Source organism: Pelodiscus sinensis, chromosome 32 (genome assembly GCF_049634645.1).
Source record: "Pelodiscus sinensis isolate JC-2024 chromosome 32, ASM4963464v1, whole genome shotgun sequence".
NCBI lineage: Eukaryota > Metazoa > Chordata > Testudines > Trionychidae > Pelodiscus > Pelodiscus sinensis.
Window position 1 is genome coordinate 1,110,001 of NC_134742.1, and position 22,062 is coordinate 1,132,062.

The 22,062-nt window shown below is 53.1% G+C and overlaps 2 protein-coding genes across 3 annotated transcripts in view; one reads left to right on the forward strand and one right to left on the reverse strand.

Annotated features, from left to right (window-relative positions):
- LOC142823165 (uncharacterized) overlaps positions 1–22,062 on the reverse strand; it is a 108,553-nt gene that overhangs the window by 61,513 nt on the left and 24,978 nt on the right. The gene's annotated exons all lie outside the window — the stretch shown is intronic.
- LOC112544049 (butyrophilin subfamily 1 member A1-like) overlaps positions 2,678–22,062 on the forward strand; it is a 165,328-nt gene continuing 145,943 nt past the window's right edge. Inside the window, exons 1-8 of one of the 2 annotated variants that reach the window (XM_075913657.1) lie at positions 2,678–2,786; positions 3,941–4,048; positions 6,283–6,630; positions 8,137–8,418; positions 11,177–11,281; positions 12,432–12,452; positions 13,990–14,016; positions 15,398–16,139. In XM_075913657.1, coding sequence (XP_075769772.1) covers positions 2,693–2,786; positions 3,941–4,048; positions 6,283–6,630; positions 8,137–8,418; positions 11,177–11,281; positions 12,432–12,452; positions 13,990–14,016; positions 15,398–15,921 — 1,509 coding nt within the window. In that variant the 5' untranslated portion in view covers positions 2,678–2,692 and the 3' untranslated portion in view covers positions 15,922–16,139. Of the gene's footprint in view, positions 2,787–3,940; positions 4,049–6,282; positions 6,631–8,136; positions 8,419–11,176; positions 11,282–12,431; positions 12,453–13,989; positions 14,017–15,397; positions 16,140–22,062 lie in introns of those variants that run through there. The other variant, XM_075913658.1, reaches the window with a different exon arrangement.

Sequence of the window (22,062 nt, forward strand, 5' to 3'; positions counted from 1 at the left end):
TGACACACACACACACACAGCAACAACATCTCCTCGCCCCCCACCAGCGCTGAGTGACACACACACACAGGAACAACATCTCCTCGCCCCCCACCAACGCTGAGTGACACACACACACACACACACACACACACACACACAGCAACAATATCTCCTCGCCCCCCACCAGCGCTGAGTGACACACACACACACACAGCAACAACATCTCCTCGCCCCCCACCAACGCTGAGTGACACACACACACACACACAGCAACAACATCTCCTCGCCCCCCACCAACGCTGAGTGACACACACACACACAAGCAACAACATCTCCTCGCCCCCCACCAGCGCTGAGTGACACACACACACACACACACACACACAGCAACAACATCTCCTCGCCCCCCACCAACGCTGAGTGACACACACACACACACAGCAACAACATCTCCTCGCCCCCCACCAACGCTGAGTGACACACACACACACAAGCAACAACATCTCCTCGCCCCCCACCAGCGCTGAGTAACACACACACACACAAGCAACAACATCTCCTCGCCCCCCACCAGCACTGAGTGACACACACACACACACACACACAAGCAACAACATCTCCTCGCCCCCCACCAGCGCTGAGTAACACACACACACACAAGCAACAACATCTCCTCGCCCCCCACCAGCACTGAGTGACACACACACACACACACACAAGCAACAACATCTCCTCGCCCCCCACCAGCGCTGAGTGACACACACACACACACACACACACACAAGCAACAACATCTCCTCGCCCCCCACCAGCGCTGAGTCACACACACACACACACACACACAGCAACAACATCTCCTCGCCCCCCACCAGCGCTGAGTCACACACACACACACACACAGCAACAACATCTCCTCGCCCCCCACCAGCGCTGAGTCACACACACACACACACACACACACAGCAACAACATCTCCTCGCCCCCCACCAGCGCTGAGTCACACACACACACACACACACACAAGCAACAACATCTCCTCGCCCCCCACCAGCGCTGAGTCACACACACACACACACACACACACACACACACACAAGCAACAACATCTCCTCGCCCCCCACCAGCGCTGAGTCACACACACACACACACACACACACACACACAGCAACAACATCTCCTCGCCCCCCACCAGCGCTGAGTCACACACACACACACACACAGCAACAACATCTCCTCGCCCCCCACCAGCGCTGAGTCACACACACACACACACACACACACACAGCAACAACATCTCCTCGCCCCCCACCAGCGCTGAGTCACACACACACACACACACACACACACAAGCAACAACATCTCCTCGCCCCCCACCAGCGCTGAGTCACACACACACACACACACAGCAACAACATCTCCTCGCCCCCCACCAGCGCTGAGTCACACACACACACACACACAGCAACAACATCTCCTCGCCCCCCACCAGCGCTGAGTCACACACACACACACACACAGCAACAACATCTCCTCGCCCCCCACCAGCGCTGAGTCACACACACACACACACACACACACACACAAGCAACAACATCTCCTCGCCCCCCACCAGCGCTGAGTCACACACACACACACACACAGCAACAACATCTCCTCGCCCCCCACCAGCGCTGAGTCACACACACACACACACACACAGCAACAACATCTCCTCGCCCCCCACCAGCGCTGAGTCACACACACACACACACACACACACACACAGCAACAACATCTCCTCGCCCCCACCAGCGCTGAGTCACACACACACACACACACACACACAAGCAACAACATCTCCTCGCCCCCCACCAGCGCTGAGTCACACACACACACACACACACACACACACACACAAGCAACAACATCTCCTCGCCCCCCACCAGCGCTGAGTCACACACACACACACACACACACACACACAGCAACAACATCTCCTCGCCCCCCACCAGCGCTGAGTCACACACACACACACACACAGCAACAACATCTCCTCGCCCCCCACCAGCGCTGAGTCACACACACACACACACACACACACACACACACAGCAACAACATCTCCTCGCCCCCACCAGCGCTGAGTCACACACACACACACACACACACAAGCAACAACATCTCCTCGCCCCCCACCAGCGCTGAGTCACACACACACACACACACACACACACACACACAAGCAACAACATCTCCTCGCCCCCCACCAGCGCTGAGTCACACACACACACACACACACACACACACACAGCAACAACATCTCCTCGCCCCCCACCAGCGCTGAGTCACACACACACACACACACAGCAACAACATCTCCTCGCCCCCCACCAGCGCTGAGTCACACACACACACACACACACACACACACAGCAACAACATCTCCTCGCCCCCACCAGCGCTGAGTCACACACACACACACACACACACACACAAGCAACAACATCTCCTCGCCCCCACCAGCGCTGAGTCACACACACACACACACACACACACACAAGCAACAACATCTCCTCGCCCCCACCAGCGCTGAGTCACACACACACACACACACACACACCCTCCTGGCCCCGCCCCTCTGCCGCATTTTCCTGCAGCTGTTTCCAGCCCCCAGTCTCCGCACAACTCAGCGAAAACTAAAGCAAAGCGGGGGGGGGGGCGAGCTCTCGCGCATGCGCAGTGCCCGCCAGCGGAGGAGCGGTGCAGGGAGCCGCAGTCCCCGGCCGGGAGCTGGGAAGGTTCCGCGGGAGCCGCCCGAGGAGCAGAGTGAGGCTGGGAGCGCGGGGAGGGGCGGGGCGGGGCTGTGTGCGGGAGGGGCAGTGATGTGGGGGCCGGGGAGGGGTGGGGGGGAGCAGTGATGTGGGGGCTGGGTGTGTGGGGGGGCAGTAATGTGGGGGCTGTGTGGGGGCAGGAGGGACAGTGATGTGGGTGCCAGGGGAGGGGTGGGGGGGCAGTGATGTGGGGCTGGGAGCAGGCGCTTTGCTGGGTGGGGGACATTCATTCTTGTCCAAGGGGGCCAAGGGGGCAGCCCTGCACCAGGGGGGTGGGGGGGCAGTTCAGACTCTCAGCCCCACCCCGGCATAGCCGTCATCGTGCGGCTCCACCTGGAAGGGGCCCCCCGAATTCCGCAGTCCAGCGTGATACCCAGCTAGCCAGTGAAACAAGATGCCCAACTTAGAACAGACCTGGCTAGCGCCGAAATCAGCAAAATGCCCCCAAATCTGGCTCCCCTGTCCCTCCCCCAAATCTTCTGTGCTTACGTTTGTGTCTTCCTCTATCCCAGGCTCTCCCGAGTGTCCTACTTTCTTCTGTTCTTCCTGGCTATCCATTTTTTCCGAGTGGAGAGGGGTGACTCGTGGGGGTCCCCCGAGGGTCTGTCCTGGGACCCACCCTCTTCAACCTGTTTATACATGAACTGGAGAAAGGGGTAAAGAGGACTAATTTAGCCTTACTCATCTTCAGGAGTTTTTCGAGGGGTCGTCCAACATGTGGCCAGGGGGATCCAGTGGATATAGGGTACTTAGATTTCCAGAAAGCCTCTGATAAAGTCCCTCACCAAGGGCTCTTAAGCAAAGTAAGTTGCCATGAGATAAGAGGGAAGGGCGTTTTCTGGAGTGATAACTGGCTACAAGACAGGAAACCAAGTGTAGGAGTAAACTGACCGTTTTCCGAGTGGAGGGAGGTAACGGGTGGGGTCCCCCGAGGGTCTGTCCTGGGACCGATCCTGTTCAAGCTATTTCTAAGTGATCTAGAGCAAAGGGGAACCAGCGAGGTGGCCAAACTGCTCAAGAGAGTTCAGACCAAAACCGACACTGAAGCGCCTCCAAAGCAGTGCGGAGTTGGACAGCAGGATCCCCACGGCGCGGGTGGAATTAGCTGGGCTCACCCTCTGGCTTTTCTCTCGTTTGGTCTGCGTCTAGGTGCCGGGACAATGAAATGGCCTCGCTTCCACGGCTCTGCGGCAGGCGTCTCCCTACCTGGGTTCCTCCTTTTCCTCATTCATCTGCTGATTCCCAGCTCGGAGGCAGGTAGGCGGCCCCGCTCCCGCCGGTGGGGTCTTCGTGGTGTCGTTCCGTAGCTCGGCTCGCACGGCGCGCAGAGGGACAGTTACGCAGTCACGCTGCCGGGATCCGCAGACCATGACTTCAGCCTAGTGAACTCGACCTGGTGCTCAAAGCCTCGAACAGGGGTGGCCAACCTGTGGTTCTTGAGCGACATGTGGCTCTTCCCCCGCCCTTAAAGTGCAGCTCGCGAACCTTCCCTGCGTTCCCTGGGCAGGGGAGACGTCTGGCGTGGCAATTCAAAATGGCCTTCTTTTCTTTTAAAGGGGCAACGTCTTTTTTTTTTTTTTTTTCTCCTCAACAAAAACTGTTAACTCCAAAGAACGGCACCAGAATTGTTTTTTAATCATGGATAATTCTCTGAAAACTTCCACACAGAGTGCAGCGGCGGTCAAAAAGGCAAATAGGATGCTAGGAATTATTAGGAAAGGGATAGAAAATAAGACCCAGAATATCTTACTGCCCCTGTATAAAACTATGGTACGCCCACATCTTGAATACTGTGTACAGATATGGTCTCCTCACCTCCAAAAAGATATTTTGGCCTTGGAAAGGGTTCAGAAAAGAGCAATTAAAATGATGAGGGGTTTGGAACGAGTCCCATATGAAGAGAGGTTAAAGCGACTGGGACTTTTCAGTTTGGAAAAGAGGAGACTGAGGGGGGATATGATAGAGGTCTGTAAAATCATGAGTGGTGTGGAGAGGGTGAATAAAGAAAAGTTATTTATTAGTTCCCATAATAGAAGAACTAGAGGACACCAAATGAAGTTAATGGGTAGCAGGTTTAAAACGAAGAAAAGAAAATTCTTCTTCACACAGCGTGTAGTCAACCTGTGGAACTCCTTGCCAGAGGAGGCTGTGAAGGCTAGGACTAGAACAGAGTTTAAAGAGAAGCTGGATAATTTCCTGGAGGTTAGGTCCATAAAAGGCTATTAGCCAGGGGATAAAATGGTGTCCTTGGCCTCTGTTTGTCAGAGGCTGGAGAGGGATGGCAGGAGACAAATCGCTTGATCATTGTCTTCGGTCCACCCTCTCTGGGGCACCTGGTGCTGGCCACTGCTGGCAGACAGGATACTGGGCTGTATGGACCTTTGGTCTGACCCAGTACGGCCATTCTTATGTTCTTTGCATTTTTTCCTCCGCCATTTTCATTTAATGGCTTGGCCACCCCTGGCCTAGAATAATCCACGTGCCTGCTCCCATCCCATTTCCCTCTATTGATTTCTGCTGTTCACCGAAATCCCCAGCTGTCTCCTGAGGGATCCCGAGGACAGTGGCTCTCCAGCAGGAGTCCACACCGGTCTTCCTGGGGGCACAGCTGCTCGCCCAGATGTTTGCCCAGTATTACAACAGGCTCCATGAATTAAAAAAAATCAAGGAATCATAGAGCACTAGAACTGGCAGGGATCTCGAGAGGCATCAAGTCTAGTCCCCAGCCCTCACGGCAGGACGCAGAACCGTCTAGACCATCCCTGACAGGTGTGTGTCCAACCTGCTCTGCAATATCCACAGGGATGGAGACTCTGCAACCCCCTTAGACAATTTATTCCAGTGTGTCACCACCCCGGACAGGCAGGAACTTTTTCCTAATGTCCAACCTCGACCTCCCTTGCTGCAGTTTAAGCCCATTGCTCCTTGTCCTGTCCTCAGAGGCCAAGATGAACAAGTTTTCTCCCTCCTCCTCGTGACACCCTTTTAGATACCTGAAAACGGCTCTCATGTCCCCCCTCAGTCTTCTCTTTTCCAAACTAAACAAACCCAATTCTTTCAGCCTCCCCTCCTAGCTCCTGTTCTCTAGACCTTGCATCATTCTTGTTGCTCTTCTCTGGACCCTCTCCAATTTCTCCACATCCTTCTTGAAATGCGGTGCCCAGAACTGGACACAAGACTCCACCTGAGGCCTGACCAGCGCAGAGCAGAGCGGAAGAATGACTTCTCGTGACTTGCTCACCACACACCTGTGAAAGCCTCCCAGAATCCTGTTTGCTTGGTTTGCGACAGCGTCGCACTGCTGACTCCTATCTTGTTGACTCACTTTCCATTTGGTGTGTGCGAAGCGGGTTGAAAATGATCATGAGTTAGCAACAGGCCCTGAAAAGTCATAGAACTGCCAAGCTGGCACTTTTTTAACAGTTACCTTTAAGGTCCTGTTCTCAGTTTCGTTTGAAGTTGATTTTCCTGTTGTCGTGGTGTGTCCCCAGCCCAGTTCACAGTTGTCGGACCTGACCAGCCTGTTACGGCCGTGGTGGGGGGGGACGTGGAGTTAGTCTGTCACCTGACCCCGCCGATGAGCGCGGAGAACATGGAAGTGAGATGGTTCCGGACCGATTTCTCGTCCCTGGTGCACGTGTACCACAATGGGAAGGAGGAGACGGATGCTCAGATGCCGGAGTACGTGGGGAGGACGGATCTCCTGCGTGGGGGTCTCCACGATGGACGTGTCGCCTTGAGGCTACGGAACGTCCAGCCCTCCGACGAGGGGCGATACACCTGCTATTTTCAGTCGGTCTCCTTTTACTCAGAGGCTCCGTTGGAACTGAGGGTGGCAGGTGAGTAGCTTGTGCCTCTGTTTCCCTTTCCGTTAGCACTGGCTCTTGCGTTCCCTCCCTCTGCCCTCCCAGGCCCAGGCGCTGGAGTTTTGGGGATGGGTGGGGGGGTGTTGTAAATTTGGGCTGTAATTCCCTTTCAGTACAAGGGGGTACCAAACAGTCATGCAAGGAGTGTGCGTAAGAGAGGTTAATGACAAACCCGGGTGGAAACAGTGATTGGCAAAGTGATTTTGTTAGAGCACAATAAACAGTTATACAGTAGAATCCCAGGGCTGGAAGAGTCCTCAGGAGTCACTGAGTCCAGCCCCCTGCCCTAGGCAGGACAATCCCAGCTAAAAATCAGCCCAGCCAGGGCTTTGTCAAGCCGGGACTGAAACACCTCTAGGGATTTAGATTCCACCCCCTCCCTAGGGAACCCAGCCCAGTGCTCCCCCCCCCCCCCCCGGTGAAATAGCTTTTTCTAATATCCAATCAAGGCCTCTCCCACTTCAACTTGAGCCCATTGCTCCTTGTTCTGCCATCTGTCACCACTGAGAACAGCCTCTCCCCATCCTCTTTGGAACCCCCCTTCAGGGAGTTGCAGGCTGCTCTCAAATCCCCCCTCACTCTTCTCTTCTGCAGACTAAACAGACCCAACTCCCTCAGCCTCTCCTCGTAGGTCATGTGCTCCAGCCCCCTCAGGAGGCGAACTGAGGCAGCTGGGGCCTAGTGGGTAGAAAATTGTGTCTGTTGCGAATCATTTTGATTGCCCTCCGCTGGACCCTCTCCAGTGTGTATCTACCTCTCCCTGCCCTCCAGCGTAGCTACCTCTCCCCCCAGCTTAGTGTCACCCGCAAACTTGCTGAGGGTGCAATCCATCCCCTCCTCCAGGTCATTCATAAAGATATTGAACAAAACTGGTCCCAGAACCGAACCTTGGGGCACTCTGCTAGAAACCGACCACCATCCTGACATCAAGCCGTTGATCACTACCCATTGGGCATGACAGTCTAGCCAGCTTTCTATCCATCTTACCGTTCATGTATCCAATCCACATTCCCTTAACTTGCTGGCCAGAATATTGTGGGAGACCGTATCAAAAGCCTTGCTAAAGTCGAGGTCTATCACATCCACTGCCTTCCCCATGTCCACAGACCCTGCAGTGAGTAGGTCTAAGCCGAGTTGACTTGAGCCGCACTGCTCATGTAACTCAAATGGTCTAGCTTGGATTAACTTTCTGCCCTCATGATGAGTAGGGCTGGAACAGTGCAGTCAATTGACCGAGAAGCAAAAGCTTATTGGTGAATGCTATAGACCAGTGGGGCACAGCTGAACGGGAGCGGGGCCTGGCCGTTGGCAGCCCCACAGCACAGGGGTCACAGATCGAAAAAGGTTGTGTACCACTGCTCTAGGCTACTCGCATGACTCATCAATAAACACAACCACCTCCCTGGCCATGGCACTCTGATTTCCTGGCGCCGGCACGCCCACGGCACACCTGAACCGCTTTCTCCCTCTCCCCTCCAGCTCTGGGCTCCACCCCCCTCCTCTCCGTGGAGGGCTACCAGGATGGCGGGATCCGCGTGGTGTGCCGGTCGGCGGGCTGGTACCCCGAGCCTCAGGTTTCCTGGCGGGATGTCGCGGGGCAGCAGGTGCCGCCGCTGTCTGAGACCAAGTTCCAGCGCGATGGTGGCCTGTTTGGAGCGGAGACGTCCATACTCGTCACCCCGCTCGCCAACCAGAACGTCTCCTGCTCCGTTGGGAACAGTCGGCTCGGACAGGACAAGGGCTCGGCGGTTTACATCGCAGGTCAGTTACTTTCCAAGCCCGCAGCTGGCGAACCGCGCTAACGTGTCTGTCCGCCAGCGAAAGCAACCGGAGAAGCAGCCACGAAGCACTCAGACGTACACCGATCCACAGGGGTTGGCTGGTACCTCCGTGTGCAAACAGCCTCTCGTGTGATCAGCCTCTTGCGAGATGATGCAGCCACAAAAATATCCCGTTACCCGGTCCAAAGCCAGCTTTGACTTTTCCATGTCAACTGAACAGGCAGCGTCTCACTGGTCTGCTTCTAGAACCCGTTTGACTGCTCTTCACAGAGTTTCTACCACACTGGGAACGTCGCCAGAGGAGGTTGTGAAAGCCAGGACTTTAACAGGGCTCAAAAAAGAGCTAGATAGATTTGCGGACGTTAGGTCCATCAACACGTAAGCTCTTAAAATCTATAAAATCGAAAAAGTCTGTAAAATCGTGACCGGTGTGGAGAAAGTGAGTAAGGAAAAGGGATTGACTTGTTCCCATCCCACAGGAACTAGGGGAGGTCACCAAATGAAATGAATAGGTAGCAGGCTTACAGCAAAGTTTTTCTTTGCCCGGCGCAACCTGTGGAACTCCTTGCTGGGGGATGTTGGGAAGACCAGGGCTTTAACAGAGTTCAAAAAAGAGCTAGATAGATTCATGGCGGTTAGGTCCATCAATGGCTACAAGCCAGGATAGTGTCCCTATCCTCTGTTTGTCAGAGGCTGGGAACAGGTGACGGGAGGGGTCACTGGATGGTTTCCTTTTCTGTTCCCTCCCTCTGGGGCACCTGGCGTTGGCCACTGTTGGCCGACAGGACACTGGGTTGGATGGGCCTTTGGTCTGACCCCGTCTGACCGCTCTTATTGTGTTGAATTTCTTCCCGGACTGGTTTTTGTGCCATTGACTTAACAGCAGAATCTAGGGACCCCCGGAAGGAGAGCTCTCGAGGGCAGCGTCTGGGTAGATGCCCAGCGCAGCTGGTTTTATTTACGCTACCGACGGCTGAATAAAACCAGTGTAACTGGTCAGAAAAAATACTGCTCATTTGGGACGCATGTGAGCATCGAGTCAGTGGGGTGAGGCAGAACGAGCGAGGAGCCGAGGGCTGTCGATCGCAATTTGAGGCTCAGCTTGCGGCTTCAAACCCGGAGTCCCATGCCAAAGGCCCCGTTCTTGCACTGCAAGGGCCCGTGTGTGCCTGTGCAGCTGGGTTGAATCTGGGGGTTGTCTCACCGTTCTCCTGCAAGTGAATTCCGGACACGGGATTGCATCGGTACTAAACGACCTTTGCACGACGTAGTTTGCAAACCAGACTCGAAGCACAACTTAATTGGTGACGCTAACACGAAGCAAGGGTGACTTTGCAGGGGGAGATGCAGGCTCATACTCAACGCACGCTTCTCCAGCCCTACCTTTTCAGAACACGGTCTTGTCTCCGTAAGCAGTTGTGTTTCAAATGTAATTAAGGATTTCTCTTGAACACCAAGGCTACATCTGCACTGGCACCCTTTTCCAGAAATGCTTAAAACGATACAGTTTTCCGTTATAAGTATTTCCGGAAAAAGCGTGTCTATATTGGCAGGATGCTTTTCCGGAAAAGCACTTTTTCCGGAAAAGCATCCGTGGCCAATGTAGATGCGCTTTTCCACAAAAAAGCCCCGATCGTCATTTTCACGATCGGGGCTTTTTCGCAGAAAAGACTACTGTGCTGTCTACACTGGCCCTTTTCCGGAACAGTTTTTTCCGGAAAAGGACTTTTGCCCGAACGGGAGCAGCATAGTTTTTTCCGGAAAAACACTGACAATTTTACAGTAGATCGTCAGTGCTTTTCCGGAAAAGCAAGCGGCCAGAGTAGACAGCTGGCAAGTTATTCCAGAAAAGCGGCTGCCTTTCCTGAATAAGTGGCCTAGTGTAGACACAGCCAAATAGTATGGGTTTTTTCCTCACACATTTTCACGGCATATGTTCCACTGTTGTTACATTAGTAGTAGTACTAGTTTGAGTGTCTATTACCTGAGAGGAACTCTAAAGTTTGGAAAAGAAAAGTTAGAAGTAAAGAAATTCAGAATTAAAATTAAATTACAAGAAACCCACATTTTTGGTAAATCTGTAAATTTGCAGGTAAGATAGCTAAAGCGTTTTCACTCTAATGAAACAAAAACAGGACTATGTAGCACTTTAAAGACTAACAAGATGGTTTATTCGGTGATGAGCTTTCATGGGCCAGACCCACTTCCTCAGGTCAAATAGTGGAAGAAAATTGTCATGACCATAGATACCAAAGGATACAATTAAAAAAATGAACACATATGAAAAGGACAAATCGCATTTCAGAACAGAGCGGAGATGAGGGGGGGAGGTAAATGTCTGTGAGCTAATGATATTAGAGGTGATAATTGGGGAAGCTATCTTTGTAATGGGGATCACCATTTAACTCTAATGGTTTTTGGCTACAGGTGGCATTATAGACTCTAACCATTGAGGTGTGTCTGCATTCTTCACTGGAGCAAAGTTTTCTGGGTGGGCAGTATTAGCTTATGGGTTGTTTGTCAAAAATTGTCCGCTTCAACTATGATTAGTTATGTCACAGTTATGAACAATATCTCGGCAGTGAATCCAGCCAGACCCGAGTCCATTTCTGGTCACGTTTACCGTGTAAACAGGGCTGTCTGAGTCCTCGTCTCTCCCAGAGTCTGCGGCGGATGTTTCTATGCTCTCCGACCTGTGTCCTTGCTTCCGAAGTGACACCAATTCCATTTTTTCCCAGAATCCTTTTTCCCGAAGGAGTCTCCTTGGATCGCCGTTCTGTGCACCCTCCTAGTGGTTCAGCTTGGTGTTATTGGCTTCCTAATTTATTTCTTTACAACGAAAGGTAATGCCGTAGATAAGAGGAGAAACTCTCAAGAGACTGTTGCCGTAATAAATCAGTAACAGACGTGTGCGCCTTTCGATGGCTCTGTAGTTAAGGTTATTGCTTTATTTTCAGATTAATGCAAGGCGGTTTTTGTTCCCTTCTCTCAAACTCCCGAAACAGCGACAGCAGCACAAAACAGGATCGCCCTACGGCTGGGCAGAATGGGAAGTGAGTTGGGATTGGTCTTGCCTAGAGCAGGGGGCTGGACTTGATACCTTCTGAGGTCTCTTCCAGCTCTGCGCTACTATGAACAAGATGTTCCAAACGTACAGCACCCTGCGTATGGGACTGTGCTTCCTGGCTCCGTTTGTTTGTTCTTTTGCCATTTCTTAGGCACAAAAGACGACACAATTCAGGGCCTGGAGTTGGCCCGTTGAGATCGAGTGCACGGAACCGAAATACAGCTGTGTACATGTAGCCTACACACGGCGCTTAGACCACTCACAGCCGGAGCTAAGAGCAAGGATGCTCTACAGCCTGAGCTGGGATCCAGCTGGCCTTATAGCTCAAGCTGTAGAATGTCCAATACTGAGTTCCTGACCTTCCAGGTTCAACTCCGCCTGGTGATGGTTATATAAAGTGGAAAAACTGAACGGGGGTAAGGCCCAAATGGTCACAAGTCATCTGCGAATGGATGTACCTCTGGCTACCTCTACACTGCAAGTTTTCTCTGCAAAAAATATGCTAATAATGGATTCATTTGCATGAGTCGTGACCTCTTTTGCATATTTTCTGCCGATCCCTTTTTGCACAAAACCCCCTTTTTCCCCAAAAGAAGTCTACCCATCTTGCAGGAAAAGGGGGGTTTGAGCAAAAAGAAAACATCCACATGGCTTGTTTTTGCACAAAAACCCCCAGAGCAAAAACGGATCGGCAGAAAATATGCAAATGAGATTGCGACTTATGCAAATGAGTCTCTCATTAGCGCATATTTTTGCCGAGAAAACTCGTCATGTAGACGTAGCCTCTGTGTTTGTGTAACGTAGCCTTGTCTGGGCCCCAGAGCAGTCCCGGGAGGTGCAACCGCGGGTATCATCGGGGAAAATAAATGTAATAATATTCATCATCATCATCATAATAATGCGTATTTATTTCTGCTTATTTGTAGAGAGGAAGGCCGCAGAACACAGTAAGTATTATTCCCTCTTCTTTCACAAGCTTTTGCATGTAGCTGTGTCCTCTGAAGAAACTTGGGAAAAAGCAAGAGATGACTAAACCCAGGGAGGATGCCTAGAAAGGACCCTTTGGGTGTTAATGTTCCCTGAGTTAGTGTTCCCTGTAAGCTGAGCGCTTGAGCAGCTGCCCAGGAAAGATTCAAACACCTCCCAGCTGATGGGCAGAGTGCCCACAGCCCGGGTTCCTATTGGTGGTGCACATTTTCACATGCCTCAGTGCACAGAACAAAACTTATTCTGCACATGGATGGAAAAAATTAGAGGGACCCTTGCTGGTCGTGCATTGCTACAGTGATAACAAAACTTTGGACCTGACAATCTGCTATAATAAAAACACATGAGATTTAGCGTATAAAATAAAGGGAAAATCTAGGGCCCTTGTTCAGGAAAGCGTGTATGTAAGAATTTAAGTCTCTCCTGGTTTAGGGCAGCCTTTCACTTTAAGCTCCTCTGAAAGCAAAGGGACTTAAGCACATGGCAAAATATTACATACGCCTAAGGCTGTACTTTCTTGTATGGGCACGAGCCGCTGAAGCTGGAAAGTGACGTTTCTGGGAACCCAAGAGACAACAGATGAATAAATCACAGTAGCAAAATATTAATGGTCGTAACTTTATTTCCTGTTTTTCCAAATCTTTGAAAAGAATCACACCTCACTGGGGTCTTTCTCATGAGATTTGGAATTGGATCTATAAAGTCAGGATTTGCCACGGACAAACAGTGCCCGAAACATTAGACCTTTGATCAAGGGGGTTCTTTGGGATCTTTTTGTTGTTTGTTTTAAAAATACTTGGGAGATCTCTTTAGTGTCAAGTTTGATAATACTGAAATCAATATTCGTTATTTAACAGCGAGTTTGCAGAAATTTCCAATGTGTAGCCTTTGAAAAACAACTGCACGTTTCTAACTTTATTTCATGGTACTTTTCGTAGCACTTTTAACGAGAGAGGCTTGGACATTTTGCCTCATGAAGATTAATTTCCAAACGAAACCTGAAAATAAAAAACATAAAAAAATAGAACCACGAAGTGCTATATAGTTATAGAAAAATTTTGAAATGGGAAACATCCACATTTTTGTTACAAAAAATGAAACTTGTCATTCAAATTGGGACTTCAGCAGAAAATCTTGTTTCAAATTTGTTAGTGAAACGTTTCAGTGCCAAATGATATTTTTAACAGTCTTGTTTCTAAAAGTTGATTTACATTTTTTTTTTAAATGTGGACATTTCCCTAGAGGAGAAAAAAATATATATATATTTTTTAAAATTTTACCCTCATGGGAATCATCATTTTTCCTCCAAAATGTACCCTTTCAATTAGATGATGATGCAGGAAAAGTTCACACCCATTTTTGGCCAGATTTACGTATGACGATTTCCACGTACAACCTTTCTGCTCTCCCCCATTTCATTCCGTATAAAAGCGATGCCTCTGTTGAACGCAGTGTTCACGCTGGGGGGTTTTCATTTCTTACCGTTGTTAATTACAGGATGGAAAGACTGCCTTGCAGATGCAGGTAATAAATGTTCCCATTTTCCCAAACCCCACACCCCATCTCTGCTTGTGGTTCCTAATGTCCTGTTTGCTTTCTTCCACTGCTGCTGCACACAAAAATGGAGGGTCTGAACTCGCTCTGTGCTGGCTTCTGCAGTGACAGGCCCCCAAAACTTCTGCCTCTGGGGTTGGGCTCTGCTGGATCCCTTTAGGCACCTAGGTGACTCTCTCCTTCCTAAGTCCCCGTGCAAGCCAGGAGTCAGGGCAGACGGCCTATCTGGTAGGTTGGCTCAGAGGCCCTCTAGCTAGGTGTAGAACAGTTCCCGGAACATCAGAGTGGACAGACTGGGTCAGACCAAAGGTCGATAGAGAATAAGAATCGATCTAGCTCTTTTTTTCAACCCTGTTAAAGTCCTGGTCTTCACATCCTCTGGCGAGGAGTTCCACAGGTTGATGGTGTGCTGAGTGGAGAAAACCTTCCTTTGGTTTGTTTTAGACCTGCTCCCCGTTAATTTCATTAGGTGACCCCTCATTCTAATACTGTGGGAATAAGTAAATAACGTTGTCTTGTTCACTTTCTCCACACCAGGCACGATTTTATAGACTTCTAGCCTAACTTCCCTTGAGTCTCCTCTTTTCCAAGCTAAAAAGTCTCCGTCTTTTTAATCTCGCTTCACATGGGCCCCGTTCCAAACCCCTCGGCATTTTTGGTGCCCTTTTCTGAACCTTTTCCAATGCCAAGAGAGCTTTCTTGAGACGAGGGGACCACAGCTGTACGCAGGACTCCAGATGTGGGTGTCCCGTGGTTTTATCTAGAGGCAATAAGATCTTCTCCACCTTATTCTCTATCCCGTTTTTAATGATTCCTAAAGTCCTGTTTGCTTTTTTGACGGCCGCTGTGCACGGAGTGGGTGTTTTCAGAGACCTCTCCACGATGACTCCCAGATCTCTCTGGAGTCGTTGTCGCCAAATTAGTCCCCATCATATTGTACATCGAGTTGGGATTTTTTTTTCCCCAATGTGCATGATTTTGCATTGATTCACCTTTAAATTTCATTTCCCATGTTGTCGACCAACTGGGTAACAAAAAAGGCCGGGGGAGGCTCAGAGAGGGGGGAGGGTCCAGGTGGAGGGTCCTACCAGGGTCCCACAGCGGCTGGGCTCCATGACAAACTTCTCTGGCTGTCCGGCCCCAGGAGAGAGACAGAGGTCCAAGAAGAGGCAGAGCCGGGTGGAGCCACGGAGAGATTCGGGCCTTGGAGCCCCATACTCCTAATGTTCCCGCGCTGAGTGTAATCCCCTCTCTGGAGCTAGGGTTCTCCCTCCACACTGGGGGGCCTCGGGACTGAATGTCCCCCTCTGAGCCCTGCCCCTAATGCTCTGCTTTCCTCTGCCCCCCGCAGCGGCTGTGACCCTGGATCCCGACACCGCAAACCCCTGCTTGATCTTGTCGGCGGATCGGAAGAGCGTGCGCGTGGCAGACACCGACCAGAAGCTGCCCACCCACCCGAAAAGATTCGTTTACTCGCCCTGCGTGCTGGGCCAGGAGGGTTTCGCGCAGGGGCGACACTACTGGGGGGTGGACGTGGGGAGGAGGGGGGGCTGGGCCGTGGGGGTGGCCAGAGAGCCCGTGAGCATGGGGCAAGACGAGGTGAGCATGAAGCCCGACGCCGGCGTCTGGGCCATCGAGCGACAGTCGTGGGGGAAGCTCTGGGCTCTCACTAACCCCAAGACACCCCTGGAACTAAGTCGGAACCCGCAGAGGATCCGGGTTTCTCTGGACTACGAGGCGGGGCTGGTGGAATTTTTCGATGCCGACCAGGCAAAACCGTTCCATGTTTTCTCCCCGGTCTCTTTCGGGGGGGAGCGACTCTTCCCTTTCTTCCGGGTCGGCGGGGGGGCCGCGCGGCTCAGACTGTGTCCCTGAGCGCGGGAAGTCCTCCCCGGGGGGCTCTCGCTCTCCTAAAGAGCTCGCCAAGCTTGCGAGTGGCACCCCCAATACCTGCAGTTTTCAGTCACACGGCTGGTTTTTCTATTATTGCCGCACCTTTGTTTAAACAGCTTCATCGTCGCCGGGCTGGCGATGGACTTTTTGGGTGTAAAAAGAACAAAAATAATAAAGCGCCGTCAAACTTACCACAAAAATTCAGTTTTTGCCAGATTTCAGTGGTGCGGACGTACCCCCTGGGCTTCTCGCGAGTCCCCCAAGGGTCCTCGTAGCCCTGGTTGAGAAACAGGGTCCTGGCCGGCACGGGGGGGAGAGACTCAGCAAGGACAGTCGGGAACGCTCTGTGGCCGGGGACGAGTCGGGACCCTAGTTAATTCCTGCTCCTCTTAACACGGGCCAAGGATCGTGCGCCCGATTGGGTGACTCGAAAGCCCCCCGCGGAAGGACTCGGCGGCCAAGGGGTCCACGAATTCTGCGTGTTGGTTTTCTCCACGGAGGTCGCTGGCACGCGGGCGCCGAACGCAGGTGGGTACGCGAGGGAGAGAAACTCTGGGGGGGGGGGGCCGCGACTTTTCAGCTGACTACAGGGTGAAATTACAGTCGGGGGGGTCTCTGTGCCCTGAAGTTCATCGAAACGCGCCGCGCCCAAGGGACAAGGCTGCCCCAGAACATGCACAACCCCCCCCCACACACAGCAGCTGCCCCCCCCACAGACACACACAGAGAGAACATGCACAGACACACCCACCTCACACACACACACACACACACACACACACACACACACACACACACACAGAACATGCAGACACGCACTCACCCCACACACACACATACAGCAGCTGCCCCCCCACAGACACACACAGAGAGAACATGCACAGACACACCCACCACACACACACACACACACAACATGCAGACACGCACTCACCCCACACACACACATACAGCAGCTGCCCCCCCACACACAGCAGCTGCCCCCCCCACAGACACACACAGAGAGAACATGCACAGACACACCCACCTCACACACACACACACACACACACACACACACACACACAGAACATGCAGACACGCACTCACCCCACACACACACATACAGCAGCTGCCCCCCCACACACAGCAGCTGCCCCCCCACAGACACACACAGAGAGAACATGCACAGACACACCCACCTCACACACACACACACACACACACACACAGAACATGCAGACACGCACTCACCCCCCACACAGCACACACACACACATACAGCAGCTGCTCCACACACAGACACACCCACCTCACACAGACACACACACACAGAGAACTTGCAGACATGCACCCACCCCACACAGCACACACACACACATACAGCAGCCGCTCCACACACAGAGACACACCCACCTCACACAGACACACACAGAGAACTTGCAGACACGCACCCACCCCACACAGCACACACACAGAACTTGCAGAAACGCACCCACCCCACACAGCACACACACACACATACAGCAGCCGCTCCACACACACAGACACACCCACCTCACACAGACACACACACACAGAGAACTTGCAGACACGCACCCACCCCACACAGCACACACACACACATACAGCAGCCGCTCCACACACACAGACACACCCACCTCACACAGACACACACACACAGAGAACTTGCAGACATGCACCCACCCCACACAGCACACACACACACATACAGCAGCCGCTCCACACACAGAGACACACCCACCTCACACAGACACACACAGAGAACTTGCAGACACGCACCCACCCCACACAGCACACACACAGAACTTGCAGAAACGCACCCACCCCACACAGCACACACACACACATACAGCAGCCGCTCCACACACACAGACACACCCACCTCACACAGACACACACACACACAGAGAACTTGCAGACACGCACCCACCCCACACAGCACACACACGTACACACACAGCAGCCGCCCCCCCCCCCACACAGACAGACCGACACACCGAGAACGTGCACAGACACACCCACCCCACACGGACCACAGGCACACAGCATGCACACACACATATACAAACCTCTTGGACAAGGGCAGGGGGAAATGCAGCCTAGGGGGCGGGGCAGGCCTGGCCCATCAAGCTCCCAAATCCGGCTTGCAGAAACAACAGGGCACCTCGCCGCCCCAACATGCTGCTGAGTAACGCATGCAGTGTGCGTGTTGTGCGCTGCTCCTGCACCGGTGACGAACCCTTTTGGGGACAGGGCACCCTGCGCGGGGGGGGAAACCGGGCCAAGCCAGGGCGCGGGAGAACGTGGGGAGTCACAGGGAACGTTCCCCGGGGCAGGGAGTTTTCCCGCCCATCCTGGGAGATCTCAGGACAGACGGACCTGGGGGACTTGCTGCCGGACGCCCAGCTCGGGTGCTGAACTCCTGCCCGTTTCCAGCCGGCCGAGCCCCCCCAAGGACGGAGCGAGGTGGGAGCCAAAACAAAAAAGGAGGCAATAGAAGGGTCTCCAGTTGAGATGCGTTTTAGTAGCTAAATTCCGGGGCTGTCGTTGCTCGTTCCACGTGGCAATCGGGTCGATATTGCAATTTATTTCTATCCTCAGAACTGACTTACGTGGGGCCTGCGTGTTGTGTGGTCCCGCCTTCGTCTTTGTATTCATGCCCGTCAGTGGGAAAGAAGCTATTTGCATATATTTGCATATATATTCGCACGTAGAGGAAACCGCACTTCAGTGGCAGCCCTCAGCATGCGCCGTGCGTATCACTGTGGGCCCAGGGGCGTCCGAAGTGGAGTAGCCCTGGACGAGAGCCCCCCCAAGGACGGAGCGAGCCCCAGGAAGGGAGCTGAGGGCGGCTCCGGGCCGATAACACAGGCGGGGCCGGGCCCTGCTCCGAGCTCCGGCAGAGCCGCGGGGACGGGGGCGGCTGAGCGTGGCCGGTGGGTTTCGCTCCCCGGTCCCGTTCGCGGGGGTCGGAGAGGAAAGTGTCTCTCCCTGGAGCTCTGGGCCCCGCCCCCCTCCTCCCCAGGGAGGAACCGAGTCGGACTCCCCCCCCTCCGGCCCCGGATCCCGCGGGGGGGGGGGGGCCGTACCCAGCGAGGTCACCGTCTCGTAGTTCTCCTGCATGACGGCCCGGTAGAGGGCTCTCTGCGCCGGGCCCAGCAGCGCCCCCTGCCCCGGGGTGAAATACACGGCCACCTCCTCGAAGGCCACCGGCCCCTGCAACGGCAACAGCCCCGCTCAGCCCCCGCCCGGCCGGACACGTTGTGGGGGCTGAGAATCTGGGTAGTTTCCTAGCCCTGCCCAATGGAGTCAGAAATGGGGGAACGACCCCCCCCCCCCCGCCAGGGACGCGAAGGACACTCCGAGGGCGCCGAGACCTTTATCGACACAAGGGAAACGCCACCCCCGCCGCCGGGCAGAGTCCCAAAGCGATTCCCGAGCCCCCGGCGGCCACACGCCTCTTCCAGGCACGATGCGCCCCGCAGGCCTGCCGGGAGCAGACAGGGGCAGGGTCCACGCCGGCCGGCCCCTCGGTGCGATGCTCTCAGGCCAGGGCAGGGGCAGAGGATGAGCCTCAGTCACGGGGAGGGGCTACCAGGGCTTTATAAGCTGTGAGTCAGCGACCAGGGAGCTTGCGAACAGGAGCAGCTAACAGGGAGTTTGGAGGGGGACGTTAGAGGGCGCTAGTGACTTCTGACCTTCTTTAAACATAACTTTTATAATAATCGATATTCCAGACATTTAATAAGAATCCCAGTTTAGACTTAAACTTATTCATTAGAAAAATGGAGTCAAAGCCCAGCAGCAGAGTGGGGGCTATCCTGTTTATTGCGTCGAGTGTAACATGTATGATTACCTGCCCTGTGGGTGGGTGGCATGTGTCACCCGTTGCAAGGAGCTCCTGGCCCTCAGAGACCGAGTTCGGGCTTTGGAGGCCAGGGTGGCTGAACTGGAGGAGCTAAGGGAGGTAGAGAGCTAGGTTGATGAGACTTTCCGGGACACTGTAGTACTGTCCCACCTCCAGTCTGAGAGCCCCAGTGCTCTTAAGGAGGATGAAAGTCTCAAGGGAACAGAGCATTTAATGGGAGCAGAGGGAAACCATCCCGTAGTTGGGACCCTCCTCCCAGATGATGTTGCGGTATCCTCTTGCACTGAGGATACCTCTGATAGGGAGGGAATGCCAGTTAGGAAGAGGCAGGTGTTAGTAGTGGGTGATTCGATCGTTAGAAACATAGATAGTTGGGTTTGTGATGACCGGGAGAGCCATAGGGTCACTTGCCTGCCTGGTGCGAAGGTTGCGGATCTCTCGAGGCATCTAGACAGACTTATGTATAGTGCTGGGGAGGAGCCGGTGGTCGTGGTACATGTAGGTACCAATGACATAGGGAAGGGTAGGAGAGATGTCCTGGAGGCTAAATTTAGGCTGCTAGGAAAGAGACTAGACCATCCCTGATAGACATTTATCTAACGTACTCTTCAATATCTCCACAGGCAACCTCCCTGGGCAATTTATTCCAGTGTTTGACCACCCTGACAGGTAGGAACTTTTTCCTAATGTCCAACCTCAACCTCCCTTGCTGCAGTTTCAGCCCATTGCTTCTTGTTCTATCCCCAGAGGCCAAACTCGGGGCTCCTTACAGCCCCCGGACTGGAGACCTCCCTAAACAGGCCACACACCAGTTCCACCAAGCGCTTCGGCCGCCTGCCTGAAGCCTCACGAGCAAAACCCCTCCGACACCCCAGCAATATCCGTGCCCCAAACAGCCCGGCTGCATCTACATTGGCAAGATGTTGCGCCAAATCTTGCCGCCTGTCTACACTGGCTGTGAGAATTTGCGTAAGAACACTGACTTTGTACTGTACGAAATCAGTGCTTCTTGTGCCAATATCCTGACGCTCCCGCTCAGGGATCAGCCCTCTTGCGCAAGTATTCTTGGGCAAGAGGGCCAGTGTAGACAGCCGCGTTAATTTCTTGCGCAAGCAAGCCCGGCCATCGGAGCTTTCTTGTACAAAAGAGCATCTACACTGGCGCGGATGCTTATGCGCAAAAGATATCTTTTGCGCAAAAGCATCCGTGCCAGTGTAGACGCTCTTTTGAGCAAATACTTTTAACAGAAAAAGTTTTCCGTGAAAAGTATTTGTGCAAAATCATGCCAGGCCTAACACAGGTGAGGGGTCTAGAACCCAATCTCACCTTCTCCAAACAACTTCTGTCTGGTTCCAAGAAACCAGCCACAGATCCCAGGTCAATTTACACTCTGGACTTTACCCACAAATCTCGCTGGGCCAATCCTTTAGCATCTAACATCTAAAGCTTTATTACCACAAGAAAGAAAAGCCTGAGAGTGAGGTTGCTAAAGTATCCTACGTTACATGCATCGAATCTCCCAGTTCTCGATGCAGGCTCTAGCAGAGATGTTACAGCTGCTGGCTTAAAAGTCCTTGGTGCACATCCTATGCCAGGATGGGTCCACAGTTCTTCCCGGCTTGTGATTCCGTGCGAGGCCGCATCTGGGGTCAGGAGCAGATCTGAAGACCAAGATGGAGTCGGCCACATGGCATATCTATCCCTTCTTCCTGGTCTCTTCTTGGCTGCAGCAGGTCACCTGGCCAGCGGCCTATCCCTGTGTCCCCCGCTAGTAGCCCTTAGGTGTCAGTCCCCATTCTTGAGGTGTGTCGTAGGCCTATGGAGGGCTATTGTTCCATGGAGACTTGCTCCTTAGCATGTCCACAGGCCAAGCTCTGCCCATAGCTCAACCACATACAGAGAAACATTTAGTATGCACACAAAGCACATGCTTATAACTTCACACACAGACATTATACAGGTATATGAATAGCAGATAGAGAAGCAGTAGAAAGTAAGCTTTCATTTGACACCTCACATGGCCCCCTTTGCACCAACTTTTGGGGCAAACACCCCACCCCCATAGGTGCAGCAGCGATCTGGCTGCTTCCCTTACAATCCAGTCACATGACAGCCAGTCAGGCTAAGGGCTGACATGCCAGGTTACCGCACTGGAGAGAAAAGTGGGGCAGCGAACGGGCACGACGGAGGCAGTTCTCCTCAGCAGGGCGTGGAGGAAGTTCACTGTGAGAACGGTTGCTCCTGGCAGGATT